This window comes from Anas platyrhynchos, chromosome 3 (assembly GCF_047663525.1).
Source record: "Anas platyrhynchos isolate ZD024472 breed Pekin duck chromosome 3, IASCAAS_PekinDuck_T2T, whole genome shotgun sequence".
Lineage (NCBI taxonomy): Eukaryota > Metazoa > Chordata > Aves > Anseriformes > Anatidae > Anas > Anas platyrhynchos.
Window position 1 is genome coordinate 50,415,311 of NC_092589.1, and position 19,274 is coordinate 50,434,584.

At 42.0% G+C, this 19,274-nt stretch overlaps 1 protein-coding gene across 1 annotated transcript in view; it reads right to left on the bottom strand.

Moving 5' to 3' along the window:
- Window positions 1–278: 278 nt before the first annotated feature.
- The window catches only part of SLC22A3 (solute carrier family 22 member 3), a 30,716-nt gene continuing 11,720 nt past the window's right edge, over window positions 279–19,274 (bottom strand). Inside the window, exons 3-11 of the mRNA XM_038176903.2 lie at window positions 18,858–19,012; window positions 16,435–16,600; window positions 15,241–15,358; window positions 9,916–10,013; window positions 9,565–9,779; window positions 6,562–6,670; window positions 6,221–6,333; window positions 4,985–5,084; window positions 279–4,217 (exon numbers count right to left, since the gene is read on the bottom strand). Of these exons, the coding sequence (XP_038032831.2) occupies window positions 4,160–4,217; window positions 4,985–5,084; window positions 6,221–6,333; window positions 6,562–6,670; window positions 9,565–9,779; window positions 9,916–10,013; window positions 15,241–15,358; window positions 16,435–16,600; window positions 18,858–19,012 (1,132 nt within the window). The 3' untranslated portion in view covers window positions 279–4,159. The remainder of the gene's footprint in view (window positions 4,218–4,984; window positions 5,085–6,220; window positions 6,334–6,561; window positions 6,671–9,564; window positions 9,780–9,915; window positions 10,014–15,240; window positions 15,359–16,434; window positions 16,601–18,857; window positions 19,013–19,274) is intronic.

Consider the following 19,274-nt stretch of genomic DNA (forward strand, 5'->3'; position numbering starts at 1 on the left):
ATCAACTGGAACTGGACATCTGCATTTCAATCTTATATGAGACTCTACAATGACTTTTTCTTCTGAGGTTGTATTTCCCAAGATGTCCTGTCTCAAGCAAAGGAAAAAAGGAGAATACTTCTCATTTTATATGAGTTGGTTTATCTTTTTACCAATTCAGGGACACAAAACAAAGAAGAAACTCACTGTATTTGTCTTTCATGCCTGTGAAGTTTTATTAGATATTTCTGATAGCATTAAATACATAGAACAGAAGAAAAAGAAGCAAACACAATTGGTTTGTATTTTCATATTTTTTATTGACATATAAATATGTGTCAGCAGAAGTACAAATGTTCCATCAAAGATATAAAACAGTGAATAAAAAAAACCCTGAACACAAAGTTAGCCCATAGTGAAGACAAAGAAATAGCTGATGTCAATCACTACAGCAAGTAATGACGATGCATGTAACATATTATAAACTTTCATTGTCCATAGTACCAGTCTTGTTTCACTAACTTTGTTTTACTGTATAATCGTTACTTTTATTTTTTTTTTTCTCTAAAAGAAAAGGAAGTACACAGGCTTGTGGTTACAGGAAGTGAAATCTGTTCCCCTAGACCAACATCTCCTAAAATACAGCTACTTCTATGTGGTGCTATAATGGAAAATTTGTTCTTGATGTTTGAAAGAAAAGACCAGAAAAGACCCCCAAAATTCAATGCTGATCTGCTGAATATACATGTGCAGTTATACACACTAGGGGAAAAAGCTCTCCTGGTCTCTCTGCCAAGTAATGACAAATTTCTGAACCATGAAGCATTTCAGAAGTTACCTCTCTTTCCATTATGGGGATTTTATGTTTCATTTTACATTTTTTATTTTTTCTTTGTTCTTCATCTATTGTCTGTTTTCTGTCGTCCAAAAAGAGATTTTCCTCCCAAAACACATCATAAAAAGAACTGATTTCAGTTGTCCAATAAGTTCCTGCTGTTTGTGAATCATGTCACCCCCCTAGAAATGCATTCACATTTTCCATGGCTTCCCCCAAGAACAAGTGCCCATGGAGGAGATGCATTGCATTCTAGCAGTTTTTTGTTTTGCTTTGTTTTGTTGGTTTTTGTTTGTTTGTTTTTCTCCCATAGACTGTAATGGGAGATTATAGTCTGGCTAGAAATGTCCGGACATGCCTGAAAGGCTATGCACAACCCACCTAAATGATAACACTTTAAAGCATGTAAATTGTGCAAATTGTGATCTTTTCCTTCTATGAGAGTGTCAATGGCAATATATATCACTACTTATCACTAATTGTACTTAATACTAACCATTTGCAGAAACTAGTTGAAGTTACTAGTTGAATGAAGTTACTTCATTACTAGATGAAGGCAAATTTTGGGACAGGGACACATTTGGACTAAAAAGCATATTCACCTGTTTGTTGGTCTAAGGAAACGTTTTGCAGACAGGAGGAAGTTAGCTCCCGGGTTCCAATGGTTATGTTGAACTTGTTTCTTTGGCATTGGTAAGGCGATCTGTTGGTGGCTATGCAGATCACATCATTCACTGAGCTTCTAGAATGAGGTGTCTATCACATGCAAGACAACTAAAGCTGGCAGTGTTTGCCACTCACCCAAAGCTGTGTAACCCCGTCATCACCTGGTCGTGCTAACCCTTTTCACAACCTTCAAGGGGCAGCCCAAATTCACACAGACACAGAAGGATTCCCCATCTTACAAAATCTACATGTTATGGGTAAGAGTTAGCACAGGAGCCATTACTGAATATAAACTTGTCCTGAATTTAGACCTTCTGTTGGCATTCATTATTACTGTATTAAAGTCAGAACACATACACAGCCTTTTTTCTGATGTTCTCTACATAATGAATTTTTATAACATAAATAAATTTAATCTTCTGACACTGCCCCTAGTTAGTTTACATACAGGAATATTTTACTTGTATCCTCTTCCAAGCAATGTATGGTGCTATGCAAAACAAAGCACAATCCAACAGGCCAGAAATGAGCCTTCACCCCTCTCACTTCTCAAGCACCTTTCAGTCATCTACAAACAGCAACAGCTGGCAAATAATATTGACATTAGTTCGTCAATGAATTATAGCTTTGAATGACCTTCACCGTCCTTCCCAGACTGCTGCAATGTCTAAGAAACTGTATAAAAAATAAAACAAAATTCATGAAGGAGAAGCATTAAAGGGAAAATGGAGGCTTAGCTCATCCAGCATCACATCTGAGCACCTCCCCATGCCTCCCAAGGGCCAGTGGGGTCTGGCTAGCTGCTCAGAAGCCAGGGCTGAGGTGTGTGCTCCCACCCCACACTGAGACACAGCAGTGGGTTTGCCCAGGGTTTGCACCAGGGCAGTGCAAACCCATGGCTTCCAGTTCAGGGCTGGTCTCTGCCAGACAGCCCTGGGGAGCTTACAGCTGCCAGAGGATGATCGCATTGGTGTAGGAGGAGTGTCCCTCTCACACCAGTAACTCCAATTTCAGGTCATATGCTAATCACCAATTTGCCAGATGTTATGACACATGCATTTAGTTTCATACCTTCCAATCACTACCGACTTTTGCTAAGCATCCTATTGACCTCCAGCTATGCCTCGGAGGAAATTAAGAATAGTCTTGAAAGACAGACCTTCATTGCTAACTATTCAAAGCATGCAAACTTTAATTTGAGATTTCTAACATAGATCCTGTTTTCCTCCAGCATGGTTGGTGGTATGGGCAGTTGCTGGGAAAAGGGAGGGAGAGCCAGGAACTGTTGAAATGCCTGCTATACTCCTCACCATAGGAAATCCCCATGCACAGCAGTCTTTTTGTGCTCTTAAGATGATAAGACTGCAGCAGTAGTCATTCAGCTTCACTGACCTTAATGTTAGCATCACTTATTTGTGTTATGAAGCCTTAAAACCCATTCCTACATTTGCCTATGCCAAATATTTTGTTCTGAGCTAATAAATCCCTCTACTACAGCTCAATGTCTTTCTTTGGTTTAATTCTCCATTGTTAACAGTATATCATTTGGATGCCACTCTCAAGTGCTTCACTGTAAGGACACTGTATTGACTGTCTGGCTCTGGCCAGGACCCAACACTTGGTGGAGAAGCTCACAGGAACCAAAACAAAGACAGGTTGTGCCAGCTGTCTGCTTGCAGAGCCACAGATCCAAACACTTGCTACAGGTCAGCTTCAAACAACTGGGTCCAGTTAACACTTCCCTCCATAATCAAACTTCTTGTCTTGTCCCTGCTCATTTTCCCAAGACAGCTAAACGTCGTCGTCAGCATCCCAGATAACTTATCCCCAAGGCAGAAAGATGGCCAATGGTGTGAAGAAGAGCAGCTCTGGGAGTCAGCTTGGCCCTTGTCAGAGTGAGGTGATTTGGTTTGCAGGAATGGACAGAGACTGTAGCTTAGAACGTTTTAAAAAAAAAAAAATCAGCATATCTGGCACATGAACCCCAACAGGGCCTGGAAGGAGGCAGTGGTGGGCAGTTGGATGATCTGACCTGCAGAGCTAATGCCCTGTCACAGCCACATAACAGGAGAGGAGGAAGAGGAGTGCTGCCACATTCAAGAAAGAACTTTAATGGGCAGGGCTTTTGTCACAGAGTGTCACTGGGAGATAGGAGCAGACTGGGGTGAGGATCTCCTGGTCCCATCCTCCTGACCTGAGAAAGGTCTGCCCTCACTAGCACCCTCCCTCACAAAATGTCTTCTCTTCTCTATCCAGATTCTCCAAGGGCTAAGGAGAATGGGCTCAAATACTCATCCTCTCTTCCCCAAAGTCATCCAATTCTTACCATTTCCAATTGTCCTCACCCAAGGGTATATGCTAACAATAGAAGTAAACAAATGGCTCAAATATACAAATAAATAAATAAGAGCTCACTGAGCTAGATAGTGCATCTTTTTAAGCAGATCTGTTCTACCTAAACCAAAGAATATTTCCTTTCTGGAAACAGCACTTAGAAAAAAACAAATTTATTCCATATTTACAGAAAAATACACGGCTTGTTCTGAATGTCATTACACTTAGAAGAAGAACATGCATTTTCATCCACACTCTTCAGCAAACTTCAAAGTGGCAGCAAAGTGCCAGAATAAATTCCCAGTGTGGGAACGTGGTTCTTTGTTCAATGCCAGCCTTCAAAGATCAAATATAAGAGTTGGTGTCCCGATGTTTCCTTTTCTTGCTGCATTTACCATATGGACTGAAGAAATGGAAGAGGAGGGGCGTAAAGGTGGAAGAAAAGAGAAAAGAGAGTTGTAGTTGAAGATACAGTACTGGCACATTTATTATCAGCATAGAAAGTTTCCTTATTCTTTTGGTTGTGTATCAAAGTGTGGAAAAGTTGCTGATGCAGGATCCAAAACTACACTGTGAAACACTAATCTATGGCACTACCTCCTCAAGAAATCTACTGCCAGGCAAGCCAGTGTATTCCCTGAATGCCTGCAGCACAGTGAAGAATCTTGCTTGCAGTTTCCTAGGAGTGGGGAAACTATGTCTCTTCAGCTACAAATTCATCTTGTAGGTGACTTTTCAGTGGCTTCACAAACTGTGGAAAAGCTCCCATTATCAAAGGCCCTTCCTCACTTGATGCTTTGACTGAGGTAAAGGCTGGTTTCCCTGACCAGAGAGCTGCAGGCTATCTTTTGCAGCCTCTCCCTTGTACACTATCACTTTCTGTTTCCAGAAGTGCACAGGACAACTTCGTGCCCTTATGAGATTTTTTTCTGTATTTACAGGACCTGTCTCCATGACTTTTTGTTGTTGTTTCCTGTTTTTTAACAACCTGACTTAGTGGTACAGAAAAAGAAAATTGAGGAAAATATCACCTGCTCATAGTATCATCCTGATTAGGGAATTTACTTTGACACTCAAAACACATCAATCATGTATGATAGATGACAAGGTTAGAGGAGGACACCCTAAGGAAACCTCACATGGGTAAAAGTAAGAAAATACATATCATACCTTGATAGCTGCTCTACATCCTCCACTGTCTCTGGTAAGGAGATTCCCTTTGTCTCTGGTAAAAGCATTACTAGGATCCCGCAGACAACTGCAAGAATACCTACAATGGACATGGAAGAAACAAAAAAAAAAGCTATAAAAAAGTATTATAGCAATTGTGTTAAAGCAATAAAAAAGTATAAAAGTGTTAAAGAGATAAAAAAGTGTTATTTTTCTTATTTTCAGGGTTTATCAGCTGAGGAAGGCTTACTCAGATTAAGGTTAAAATTAGATGTTTAAAGTGCAACATGTATTTCTGATTAATCCTGCTTGTAAAAGCACCTTCATGCTAAATTACTTTAACCTATTAAAAAACAGACAAACAAAACAAAACAAAACACCTGAGAGCTATGGGTTCATTTGCAGCCTGAATTACCCCAAAAGGGATCATTTAAAGATCAAAATTTTATGTCCTTCAACAGGTGCAGATAGTGTGATTAGATAATGTGAACACAGTATTTCTATAAATGTCTATTATTGGAATAATGGTAATTTTTTAATGTGTGTTTTTTTTTTTTTAATGTCTTTTGTTTTTCCATTTTTGTTTTAAAGCTAAATTTGTCATTAGTACCATTAGTACCATTTTCCCTTCTTACTTTATCCTATCCCTTTTGCTTTTTTCCCAGCCACATGTACTTCCTCTAAGACTGGTTTATTTGCAGACTTCAGCTTCCTTGGTGGAAAAAATCTACTTTTTTTTGTTGTTGTTGTTCCCGCAGACTTACTTCAGAGGGCTCATTTCTCCAAAATTAAACTGAGGAAAAGAGTTTTAGAGGAAGAAGTTGTGGCTAATATAACATCCGGTCTTAACCATATATACAAAACAGACAAGCAAACCAACCAACCAAATAAACAAAAAACAACAAATATTTCTTAAGGGACATCAACCTCCATTATCCAGAGATTGAGCTTATTTCTCTGCAATTACAGAACTTAGCTGCAATATTTCTCAGTCTCAAAACACCTAACATAATTTCTATGGTTTTTCAACCAAGTTACTGAAAGGGCCTGAGATCTTCCATCGTGTGCTGTGAAACCCTCACCTATATGCTGGTTAGACTCTTTTGCTAGACATGAAGGTTGAGAGGGGATGGCTTGAGTGGGAGATGAGGCCCGTGCTACAATTTTGCCCTAAGAAAAAAGCTCAGCTAGGAGGAAAATATATTAACAAAAAGTGTATTTAAAGTCAATTCTTACTGAAAATAATTAGAGGTAGCTCCAACCAAACAGCTGCTAGTCGGAAAAGCAGGAATGGGGCTATGATCCCACCTAGGTCACACAAACTCGAGCACAGGGAAACACCAAAGTTTCTGAAAAAAAAAAAAATAATTGTGCCAGATATTTGAGAGATGCTTAGCAAACAGATGAGCAGCAGTTTGAGAAGCAGCACGTAGGATTAACTCCAAAATTATCTTGTCAGTATATGCCATCCACACTGATGAGCAGCTTGCTGTTCAGTAAGGAAACTCTGGAGAAAAGTGAGTTTTACTCAAAAGCAGTGAAATAGGTGAAAAGCTGAGGGAAAAGTTTCAACTTACCTCAGTATTGTTGGGTACAACTCGGAGTTCACAAGGTAGACAATTTCAAAAGCGATTGTGATGCCCAGCCTTCCCAGCGTGGCCACGGTGGTTTTGAGCCATGGGATATCTGTCCATTCAAAAAGAAACCCTGGTGAGCCGTGCTTTACTACACCTGCGGCCTGCTGCCAGCCAGCTCTCACTTACAGGGATTTTACTCCGGTACCTGCATTGGTTGCAGCAGAGCATTTTTCAGATACAGGGGCACAAGGAAAGCCTATGCCCAGTTGTCTGTGAAGTGCAGATCACAGTAAAACACAATCAAGGGTGAGAAAACAAAACAAAACAAAAAAGCTGTGATAGGTGGTGGAACAACTCCTCTCTGCCTGAGGGACCAAGCACTCTCCTGGTCAGAGGCTGGTTACGGAGCTAGATGGACCAGGGGTCTCACTCAGCCATACCATTTCTATTCTTCTGCTTCTAAAAGAATAAGCTCCAAGCCCTGTCAGTGAAAACTACAAAGCAGGAACACTGAATCAGTGCAAGTCAGACTGAAAAACCACTGCTGTAGATATCAATCTATATTGACATTTATTGCTTTCTGACATCATGAGAGACTGCTTTGGAGAATCAGAAATAGATTCCAACCTTATGATTCAAGGGGTATAACACTGTTCTCCTTAGAGCAGGCCAACTACAATTCACTGTTTAGCCATTGCACATTAGACACACTCCTAACGATGTTAATTTTGGGTACCCTCGCCATGTACCTCGTGAAGGCACAGGCAGCTCTAGGTCACTCTGACCAGCTCTCCCTGCTCTGCTCAGTCTCTGCAATAGTCACATCTGCACCACAGGGCAGAGTCATCCTGCCTCACTGTATGCAACACTTCAGCAGTGCTCCAGCCCTATCTGGAGAGCTGGTGGCCTCTGGAAGAGAGCCACAAGGAACATAATGAGGACTGCTGCAATGCCCTTACAAGAGGACAGTCTGCCATATGAAACAACCATGACTGGGCAGCCTGGGAGGTTAGTGAAACAGCAAGCCTGAGCCTGTCACGAAGGGGAGCTCTGCCACTGGAGAGGGCTCTGGCAGTGGCTGTGTTTTCTCATGACTCCAATAGGAGGAACAAGAAAACATTTCAGTTTGCTCTGAAGTGGAAAATGGATGCTTGGATGTTTTTCCCTTCCAAAACAATCAAACAAACCCCCCAACAAATTTCATCCCATGCTGCAAAACTGCCTTTGCCCTCAAAAGCTCTGTTTTGAAACACTTGCAAGAAAAGCAAAGGCTGGAAAGAACAAAACAAATTCACATTGTCACCCTGGCACCCTTTCAGTCTGTCGGGTCCCTGAGGTGAGGGTGATGCACGTGTGGCTCCTCCCTCTGCTATGGGACTTGAACTGTGTGAGCACCCCAGGGTGACCAAGCCCTCATAAATTGCCGCTTCATTTCACACCTGTGCAAACACTTCTCCTGAAAGCAGGACTTGGGCCTCAGGTGTCCCATCTGTGAGTCCCCAGGACTGGGCCCTCTGTTTCTGAATTGCAGTGCCCCATGGTGGGGAGCAGGCAGGCACCCACTCATGGCCTGGTGGCTTGTCAGAGAGGCTTGCAGCAGTGGGGACATAAGCGATCATGGGCAAAATCCATCAGAAGAGCAGAGCCAGCCAGCATTCACAGACTTCAGTGGTCTAGCTGATGAACTCAAATAAGTGAGGACAACACTGCATCATCCCAGGGTGCAATCTCACAGCCACCAGTGCCAGCACCACAACAGAGTGCTGACCTTCCTGCTCCATATCCCTGTCACATCGTTTCTACTTCTACTGAAGCAATGAAGCTCCTCAAACATGCAATACAATTTTAAGTATTTTTGGAGGAAACCCTCTGAAGGAAGCTTAACTGAGAGGGAGGTGAACTAACACCCCTCTCTGAAGTATTTTATTTTGCACTCACTGCAAACCTGCCCGGTCTTGTTAACACATCTTACCTTGAAGTGGCTCCCTGTGGCTCTTCTCAAGAAAAACTATTGTCCCATAATAAAATCTGGAGCTAAAACCTTTAAGGCTAGCAAGGATTGTCACTCATTTTGACAGGCACATCCCTGGGAGGAATCAGCCTCTCTAATGCCAGTTTGGCTTCCAGTTCCTAGCTACACTGAGGCAAAGCACACTGACGTGGTAACACAGGGTGCAGAGCAACTTCAAATGCTTCCCTGGGGATACACACTTGGTGGTACAATAAAACAGCTACACAGGAGGGAAAACAATTTAAAGAAAAGAATGGGGTGCTGGGAAACCTTCAAGCAATACCAGACCCTTTGGTTGTCCTTGAAATCAGTTAAGGGTGATGTAATTGAAAGTCATAGCTTTTCTCTACCCACTTCAGCATTGTCCAAAGCCCTGGGAGGGTGAGGGCAGGGAAGCTGTCCTTGTTGCCTGCTGCAGACCCTACACCCTGTTGTGGTTTGGATGGGGATGGAAGGGTTGGGGAGAATAAGGGTGGCCAGAGCACATTGCAGCCTGGCATTGCTGGGCCGCTGGAATAACCTGACAGTGCCAGGAGAGCCATGACACCAGGGGAAGGTCTTGAGAGGTTAGGCCATGTTTTATTTTTCTAGGCATCATTTTATTTTTGAATGAGGAGACTCCAACAGTGCCTCAGCTAAATCACTGATTTATTCCATTTTTAAGTGTCTTCCAAGTCAGGGAATGTATCTTCCTCTCGTGTTAGTATATTCTTCCCTTGCACACATCTTCAAAACAATATAGGGCCTTTATATACATATTTTCCATAACTACACCCATTTGTTGCTCACTGCCCATCAGAGATCTGACCATTACATGTCCCAGGACAGTCTATAAGTAAATAAAGAATTGTTTCATGACTGTGGTGTTGCTTGCATCACCAGCCAGCTTGTACTTCAATCTACCACTTTGTGTGGCCTCCTGTCCTTGCTTAAGGGGTCAGAAAGAAGATATTGACCTAAAGATCTTGATGTTGGGAAGGGTTGTAAATTACCTTCTGGCAAGAAGGCAGTAATGAGACATGCAATTCCTGCCACAAAGTTGCTTATTGCGAAGGGAAGGCGCCGGCCAAAGCGATCAATTGTCACTAAAATTAGGAGAGCGGCAGGCAGCTCAACAGCTCCTGAAATGAAGAAGTCCAGGTAGAGGTTTCCTCCAACAATTCCTAGGCGCATGACAAGCCCTTGGTAGATCAGGGCACTTGTGAACCTAGACAGCAAAGGGAAAAAATACTGAGAGGCAAACAAATGACTGCAGGCAGCTGGAAAGACCCTAAAATTCATGAGGGGGTTATTCTTGATAACACCTCACCCTTGTAACAAGTAACACTGAGGTGGGCACTCACCAAGCATACATCAGGATAAGCGTGTTTCTCCTCATCTGAGGAGTCCTCACCAGGTCCAGAAAGGAGGGATTGCTGACCTCTGCGTTGCTAACAGTGATCTGAGGAGAAAGGCAAGCAGCAAAGTCAGCTGTCAGATGTCAGGCAGGCACTGGAGCAGGGTTTCTAAGTAAACGCAGTGCTCAGCAGTATTTCAGTCAAGCAAGCAAAGGTGCTGATGACCTGGTTTGCTGCTTTTAGCACTCCAGAGCAGTGTGAAGTTATGGGAAATAGCTTACAGCTGAATACAGCTGCTGGTTTTCCTTAACAGCGACCATGCAAAAATTGGAAAGAAATCCCAAATCTTGACTAGAGAGTAGAAAAATGATTTCCTCAGAGTAAACTGAGAGAGTTTGACCTAGAATGCCTTGAAAGACAATAAATGGCTTTTGCAATGTCACAGTCACTTGGAGTAGAGAATGTCACAGGATGGCCAAAGCTATCAGGTTGTCAGAAAGCTGCTGGTAATACACCTGGGCACCAGGAAGTAAAGAGAAGTGTGAGAAAAATCAGATCTGTGAAGGCGCTTGGGTGATGCAAAACTTAACTGGTGAAATTCAGAGGCACTTAAAATATAAAAGCACTGTGGTGAGCAAGGCTTTTGCCCTGAAACAACTAAAAATCCCACAAAGTATGAATTAACAGTTCTCATATGCCTGAGAGGTACTGTAAATCTGTTCACAATTTCTCCAGTACAGACACAATGAGGCAGTCGGTGAAGTTATTAGCTAGAAGGTTTAACACTAACAGAATGGGCAGGGTTTCATGCAGCCTGTGATTATGTTTTGTAATTCATTACCATAGGATTTTGTGGAGCCAGAACACATCCATGGAGGCTGGCTCATCCAGCAGGTTTTAACCATGATGGGTCAAAGGGACACCCTGACCAAGGGGTTCCCCAAGCTGGCCAGCAACTGGGGGAACATACAAGGGGAAGAATCAGTCTACTCCTGTCAAAGATGCTGCCCTTAATTTGTTTCCCAATCATCTACTGTAGGTATTTACAACACATAATACTAAGACACATGCTGGCAGCCCTTTGGTTTGTACGTTCACTTTGCAGATGAGGAAGATGATAAAGAGAAGGCATAGATGGTTTTAGGCAGGGACCAATATGGGTCTGCCCAAGACCTGGCAGCCACAGCTGAGGTTTCCATCAGCTCTCAGAGAAGCTGTGGAAGACATGGGGTTAAAACTGATGCATCATTTTGAGAACTCCAGGCAGCCTGGCTGCTGGGACTCCCAGATGTTGCCCCCTCCTGCGAGGAGCCTGAAGAAAGCAGATGGAGGAGCAAGCCCTTCTCTGCAACCAAAGCACTCGCTGTCCTGCACCCACACAAGGAGCCCAAGGACACAATCCCAGCCCATGGGGAGACAAGGTGAGAAGACATAGAGGTATGTGGGATCTCACACATCCATGATGAGGCAACAGGCAAAGCCCAAGGCATTTGCAAAGGGGCTCCTCAGCTATGCCCACAGTTCTTCTGTGTTGTTCACATCAGAAGATAGCACAGAGAGATTTGTCTGACTGAATTTAAGCATGACTTTTTCGTTACTAAGTGCCACAAAACTCAGACAATAAGTGGATAGAGAAATGCCACATTTGTTTGAACTTCCTTTCTACTCTGTCTTGCTTTTCTTCTGCAGCCTGAGCCAGAAGTTTTCTTCAAAGCACTGCCACTACTGTTGCATGCCAGAGCGTTTTTAGGACAGGCCGATGTTGCCAGGTTTCTACACTGCTCTTGGACTCTCTCATAATATGGTTATAAAGCTTCCGTGACTTGTTTATAAGAGCAGGCTGCCAGCCATCATCTGTGCCTTTGTGCAAATATGGTTTTAGTCCTCCAAAGGACCGAAGATAAACTCAACATGGCTGTTACCATATATTTTTATGTCTTAATAAAGTCATAATAACCCCAAGCATGACTGAGCATTTTTTATACATGAAGAAAAAAATCACTGTGGAGTCAATGATTTGTTGGGAAGAAAATCCTCTTTTTGTTCCTTGAAGTCAAGGAGAGCTTTGCTATTCACATCACTGCAGCCAGGAATTCTAAGACAGAGCCCATGTTTCCAAGATACACTACCTGGAGACTCTGTAGAAAGTTTTGTAAATAACTTCCATGACATTTTTATGTCCCATCAAATTACATCTCGTTCTTTTCTGCAATAATTTTTAAAGGTTCCCAAAACACAGCACAGACAAATAATTCTGCACAGGAGAGTACATGCATGCATATGTATAATATTTATGCATGGACATTAATATATACTAGAAATATCTATGTGTAAAGGGAGAAGGGTTCTTGATCCACAACTCTCTCAAGGAGCAGTCTTTACGCAGCTGGCCACAGCTCAGTCTGCTTTTGGACAGAGACCAAGAGATAATTACAAGCAACTAGGAAAAAAAAAAAAAAAAGTTTATAAAATACAAAAAAAAAAAAGTTAATGAGTTCTGTACAGAGCTGAACTGTACCAGTGTTGTAACTGAGACAGCAAAATAAAGAAATGTTTATCTGTTTTTATACAGAGGTCATTTGTGGCTTCTGCATGCCAATAAAAGCACAAAGCTCTTATGTCCAGAGCCACGCAAGGGAGCCAGCCAATGAAACTGTTCTAGAGGTACTGGAAAATCATAACCAAAATGCACTGAAGGATAACGTTTCTCTCTTCTCCCTGCCCCTCCACACCTGCACCTCTCTGCCTGAAATTCTGGAGCTGCAACATGAAAGAGCACTCTGACGTGACTTAAGGCAAGAAATACACTCGATCCCCCACTGACACGCTTCCTGGAGATTCTCTCTCTTCTCTGGGCACAGCACCAAGGATGACAGACATTGTGTATTGAAAAGGTCCTGGGAAGAGATCCAGCATGAATCTGGGTGTGTGGAGGGTAATCTGCTGCAGCTGTGAGGGGCTTAGGGACATGAGGTGGAACTCTTCTAAAAGAAATTAAATATGACTTTAAGCAATAAGTAGTGAAAGACACACATCTCCATTCTGATGTAAGGCTCAGAAAATGCTCACATCTTGCGAGAGGCAGCAGGTGCAGGAGTGCAGGGCTGAATGTGAAGGGAGAGCTGCAGCAGCACAAATTTCCCACTGAATTTCTTTGGAACCAGGTAATGCTGACCAGAACAGGGGAACCTCAGTGAACCTCTAGCACAATGAGCAGAGGTAGCCATTTCTCTCTCTTTAGCCAGTCTTTTCAGTTTGTTTCTCTCTCACCGATTTCAATCTGCAGTCCTCCAGTTGTGCCAGCGGCTACTCCGACGTGCCTAGCACAGATCACTCTGTTTTGTGGGACAGTTGGGAGTGATTTCCTGACCTTGTCTGGTACCACAGCGATGACCATGTTCATAGGAGAAATGGCTCGCTAATTTCTGGCCCAGCCTATTACTCCTTATCAAAGCTCAATATCACACTCCTTATCACAATGCTTCAATAATGTACAACAGTCTTATTCTTTATATCCCATTTCTTGACTAAAGAAGTAATGTATAACTTTTACACTGACAACCCCTCCTCCCTATCATTAATTTTTGCCGGCTACCCTAAACCACATAACATTCAAAAAAACTTCATTTTTGAAGTTTTTGAACAGATCTTCTCTGTTGATCTATCTAGTTTTGACTTTTGACTTTACAAAATCATCAGTCCAGATTCACCTATCTTAGGAGGTATAGCATAGGTCAGGGCCCAGCTTCTCTACAGTCTACTCTATGAAGTTTAACTTGCCAGAGCTGTTATTATTTGTCATTAACATACGCTTCATGAAGTGAAAATATGATCTTACATTGGTATAAATAATCTAGCTATTTCTATAACACTTCTGTTGTTGTATATCTCTTCCTGTGTGCACTTCATGCAAAGTCTGTATTTATACCAACAATGTTCTTGAATAAGCAGAACCGCTTAGTCTGAGTGTCTGATTTATGAAGCATGCCTCTTACCAGATAAATAAAATCCCGTGCATTTGGAAACAGATATCTGGTGTTTCAGGAAGAGAGTTCCAAACCTTATTGCTTGGGGTTCATCCAGAATTATATTCTAGGATTTGGTGAAGAATTTCCACTCTTATTTATTTATTTATTTATTTATTTATTTATTTTGATAAGCTGGTCTAAATTTTCATTTTCTCCCTTGCTGAAGAAGAGCAATGGGAAAGAGCTAGGTAAGATATGAAGCTTTGGGAACCCAGGCTGCCAACTACCTGCTACAAAGCATACACATCATGATGGCCCTTCCTGACAGGGTAGGACACACCAGTCCTCTCTGAACACTGCCAACCCAAAGTCTTTTCCTTTAGACTAAGTGACACTCTAATTAAAAGTCACACATGGTAATTTTGTATATGTGTGAGAATGAATGTATATGCATATGCAAATATGTAGGCTACATGCATATGCTACTACTGTGTACTCATAGATGGCCATTTTCTGTAACTAGTTTCTTTTCAATATGAAAACAATTTCTGAAAGTGTTTAGCTAGTCACCTTCAGGCTAGCAGTCTCCCGGTGTTTTCCCTGTGATTCAATAATGATTTCAAACATTACTGTTAATAGCATTTAATCTCAAAACCTGTCTTTTTCTGGAGCAAAACCCCCATTCACATCTGTTATCATTAGTCCATGGTGACAATACAATGGGAAACATGTTCTAAGAGCCAGGCTATGCTACCCAACAAAGCAAGGCAAATGTTATAATACATAAAAGTGTTATGTGAAATGCATCAGTCCTTTCAGCTTCATCAAGACCACTTTTCAAAGGACTCTAATTCTAACATATAATTTCCTATTTTTAAACAGTGACGGTGCTTCCCATATTTTGAAATTTTCTGCGTGTTTTCCCTAATAGGGATGGAAGCAAATTGATATTTAGAGTTGTGTTTTCTACATGATCTTCTGTTTGGGTTGTAGAAGAAAGGTCTAGCAAAGGAGCCAGGGAAGTGGATCCTTCCATCTCCACTCACTCTGTCAGTTTAAACTGTAGCTGCTGTGAAATACCATTGGAACTCAGACTAGTTTCACATATTTCCCAAAGGTTTTTAAAATTAGGAGTGTTGCAAATGAAAGACTCAACTAACTGTTTTGCAAACTCCCTTTTTTAGCCTGTATCTTTCCACACAATTTTCTTTTAACCCTCTTGTACATAACAATGTAGGTATGGGACTGAAAATCTTGTTCTGGTATGACACTACAAGAGTTTTGCCCACCACACAAATCAAACTGAACCTTCAAAAGATTAGGAAAGCTTAGAGAAAACTCTAGCTCAGACAGATGACGGTACCTCTGAGTAATGTGGTGAGAGATATTTCCCATTGTGTTTTGCAATGTCATGCATGATTTTTAATGCCTTCTCTCCCTTTTTGCGTGTCAGGAGCCAACGTGGAGATTCAGGAACAAACCTGTAGGAACACAGAAGCTATTAACAGGGGTTTCATCCATTACTACCTTAAGTAAAGAATATCCTTTGCCTTTTTCCCACCTTTATACCCAACACACTGATTTTTCAGTCTTGTGGGTAAGAAAGGAGAAAATAGAGTGTATCAGTGCTCTGCAAATTTGGAAAAGGGAGAAAACTTCTCAGGTGTAAAAGACTTCCCTCCCTTGCTGTGTTCTTTATTTAGATACACATGGCCAGTGGATCAGGCATTTAACCCCATCTCAATTTCCACAGTGTACATCAAAAGTACACCAGAAGATAACCAACAAAATGACAGGCTGTCTGTAGAATGGCAAGGAACTAGTGGAAGTCAACATCACCTACATGTAGTAACAAGAACTAGCAGACCAGGAAGCTTCTAGCTGTATTACTATACGATAAATGCACATGTGCTCAAATATATACATACATGTATATATAAACTGAACCCAAAGCAAGACTACAGATCAGTGTTCCAGTCTCTGCTAGCCCACTGTTAAGATGACGCACAGTTTAAAAGTGCCACAGCAATGACAGGCAATGTTTGAAGAAGCAGTACAACGTACAAGAAGAGAATATGAGGCTTAGTTTCTTTGCATTCAGCCCACAGGATTGCAGCAGTCCCCTGGGATGGATGGTCACCTGGGCATAGTGCTCTGCTTTCTATTACCCGTACTGCCCAAATCATGGGACCTACAGGGCAAGTTTGGACTGAGTACATAATTAGAAGTTAAGGTGGAAATAATGTCTGAAGGGAAAGCAGACAAGTTAAACAGATCTGGGCAAGTTAACAGAAACAGCCAGTCCTGGGCTAAGAAGCAGCAGAGCAGGGTTCTGGGAAGGACTGGCTGTGGCTGATGGCAGAGACAGACCCTGAGCAGAAAAAGAAAAGTGTGTGTCTGTGATTCACTAAAAAAACATTTAGAAAGACAGAATCAACAGGTGTCTTCTTCCTAATTTACACCATCTTGCACACTAGAGACTTTGGACCACTGTGGGGGTCTCAAGGTGCTCAGGTAGCAATAGTAATAGCAACAAGAGCAATGACTGTAACATTACCAGTAGTAGACCAGGAAAAGGAAGTTGGGCAGTGAAATGGCCAGCTGGATCCCCTGCCAAGTGGGAAGCAAGTAGGCAATGCCAGGGAGAATCATAATTCCCAGGGTGAAAAATATTTGTATCACGATCCCAATGATCCGCTGGGAAGAACCAACAATCTCTGTCACTGAGGAGATAGAAAGCCAAAATAAACAACACAGAAACAAACATAACTCAAAAGAAGAATATTAGTGGTGGAACATAAGAAAGGATTATAGTGTATCAACTCACAAATCTGTCTAGCCTAGCATCTTACATTCAGTTGTTTAAGTTTGTCACTGAAGTTGCCTAGGGCAAGCATGGGTGATACTTCTCCATCAATTCACTCACAGGTCTTCAGACACAGAGGTCTCTGACTGCATGTTAACTAATTAATTAAACAGGGCCAGGACAGGGTTTGAGACTGCATCATGATCATGCTCAGTGGCAAATTCTTAGCACTCTCCCTGGCACTATTTTGGCCCATGCCCCAGAGAAGGGGATCCTGTGGCAGGGGCTGCACCCAACAGTTAATATGGGCAAGACTTCTGTCAGAAAAAAGTTTAGCCCTACCATGCTTATTTGCTCTGAGGGCTGAGGTATAGCCCACAGCTTGTTTTATTTATGGCTGAAACTTTCCCTAAAGTCTGGTGATCTAATCTGAGTACTGCAAAATGAAGAAAGAAATGTTCCTTTCTTGTAAAACTTGACCCTGTCCAGGAAGTCAATGTCGTGAAACATTTTGCTGGTTAGAGCTCTTAACAACATTGTAGGATAGGACCTCACTTTAAAATTAGACAATGTTCTTGAAAATGAAGGGGAAAGCAAATTCTGGCCCTTTCACCAGACTTTGGACCTGAGCTGCTCAGCAGTGAAACTTTGGCCAGAAAACTTAGGTGTTTCTGTGAGGGGCTTGGTGGAAGCATGTTTGTACCCATGTCTCCATGATGTCCCCAGGTCTCACTGTAACCCTTTTTGTCTGGTTGCAATTCTGCTCTCGCTCACTGACTACATACAGACATGTTAAAATACTATCCCAGGCCTCACAGAGTACAGTGATGGTATGCATTTTTGTGCTATATAATGATGCTTCCACTATGTTTTGGAATATCACAGTAGATTGTTGAAGGGCTGATCTTCCTTTTAAGTAAATCTGATGCATCATCTCTAGTAGGATACTCTCCTTGGTGCCATTTTATTTCATGTTCTGCAAAGGAGCTGGAAAGTCTTCCTTTTTTAACCTGGCAGTCAATCAAAATGCCATAACAATACCCTTTTCTCATGAACAGTAACTTTGTTATGAAGGAGCTTCATTGCTAAGCCATGACTATAACCTACTAAACAGTCTGGATCCCCGCTGTTTTGATGCTATTTATAAAAAAGCTTCCCTTCCTTCTCCCTTTTCAGGAGGTAATAATTTTAATGTGTACCCTGGTAGACAGTATGTCCAGCCTGGCACTGAGCAAAGCTTCCCAGCTAAAGGATGATGAACAGCCACCTAAGTGTCTGCCCTCCAAGCGTGCAAGAACAGTTAACTCCTCTGAGCATCTGTGGAAGATACTCAGACTCTGACAAAGTTAACCATGTCTGTATTTGCACATCCTGTTTGAATCCGGGCTTACTTCATGGATTTTGATCATCTTGGTGATCTTCTATGTAATTAATAATAATAAACTTTATATACACACATTCCACTCCTCCACCTCTTAACTGTTTGTTAATACCCCACCCCTCCCCATTGTCCATAGATTAGATAGCCATAAAAGCTCTCACATAACGTCAACAGAAGCATTGTATTGCTGCTGAATTGCCTACTACCAGCTGCACACAGCCACGTTCAGGAGAGCAGAACCAAGACAGATCTGAAGGACGTGGCACTCTTGCTGGGCTGCCCTTGTGCATTACTTCTTCCTCACTCTTCCCCATTGGAATTCATGAGATCAGGCAGGCAAATACATTGCTGCTCATATCTATCTCATATTTGTACTCAGCACTGAAAAGAGTTGCAGTCATTCCCAGAGGGCAATTCTGTATTAGTAAGTGAGCAGATATTGCCAGGCAAGAAAACTACCTTGTTAGCTGCTAGAGGGGTCCCTGGCATGGTTTGGACTCAGGCCAGTAGCTGTTTCCCCAAATATTGAGTTCTGGCATGAGCCCAGACCAAGGATCATGCCAAGTTACATTTTGTATACAGTCACACCTTGTCTTGCAGGATAGTGCATTAGAAGGACGGACATGGGTTATTCACCATCTGCTCCCCAAAGGGCCAGTGCTTTTTCCAAGGAAAAATTATTATTACAGGCAGACATAGCTGACTCTTTGTCCTCCATCCCAGTTGTTCCTAGCCAGGGGAAAAATAAAAAAAAAATAAATAAAAATAAATAAAGGAAGATAATAGCTCTCACCGATCACATAGCATGTCATCCAGGTTCCCTTGGCAAACACGCCTTGGAGAAAACGGAAGATCAGAAATACGGTGAAGTTTGGCGCGAATGCTACTATGATTCCACATATCCCATCCCCAAGGCAGGAGAGCAGGTAGATGAGGATTCTGCCATATCTGTTGAAGAAAATGAAAAGAAAGTGAAAATCAGGATAGACGTAGAGATTTTTTCTTGTCATTTCATTTTAATGTTAGATCCCAAGGTGCCTTTTTGAGACCTGCCTGGTTCCAGATGGAGGCTGCCTGAAATTTTGTACTGTTTTCCCCAGGATATGAAACTATTTTTTCTGTGGTAGTTATCCCTGTTGTGTCATCACTGATTTTAAAACTTGTGATGCTCCTTTTATTTTAGAAAACCGTTTATATTTTTGTAACTAAA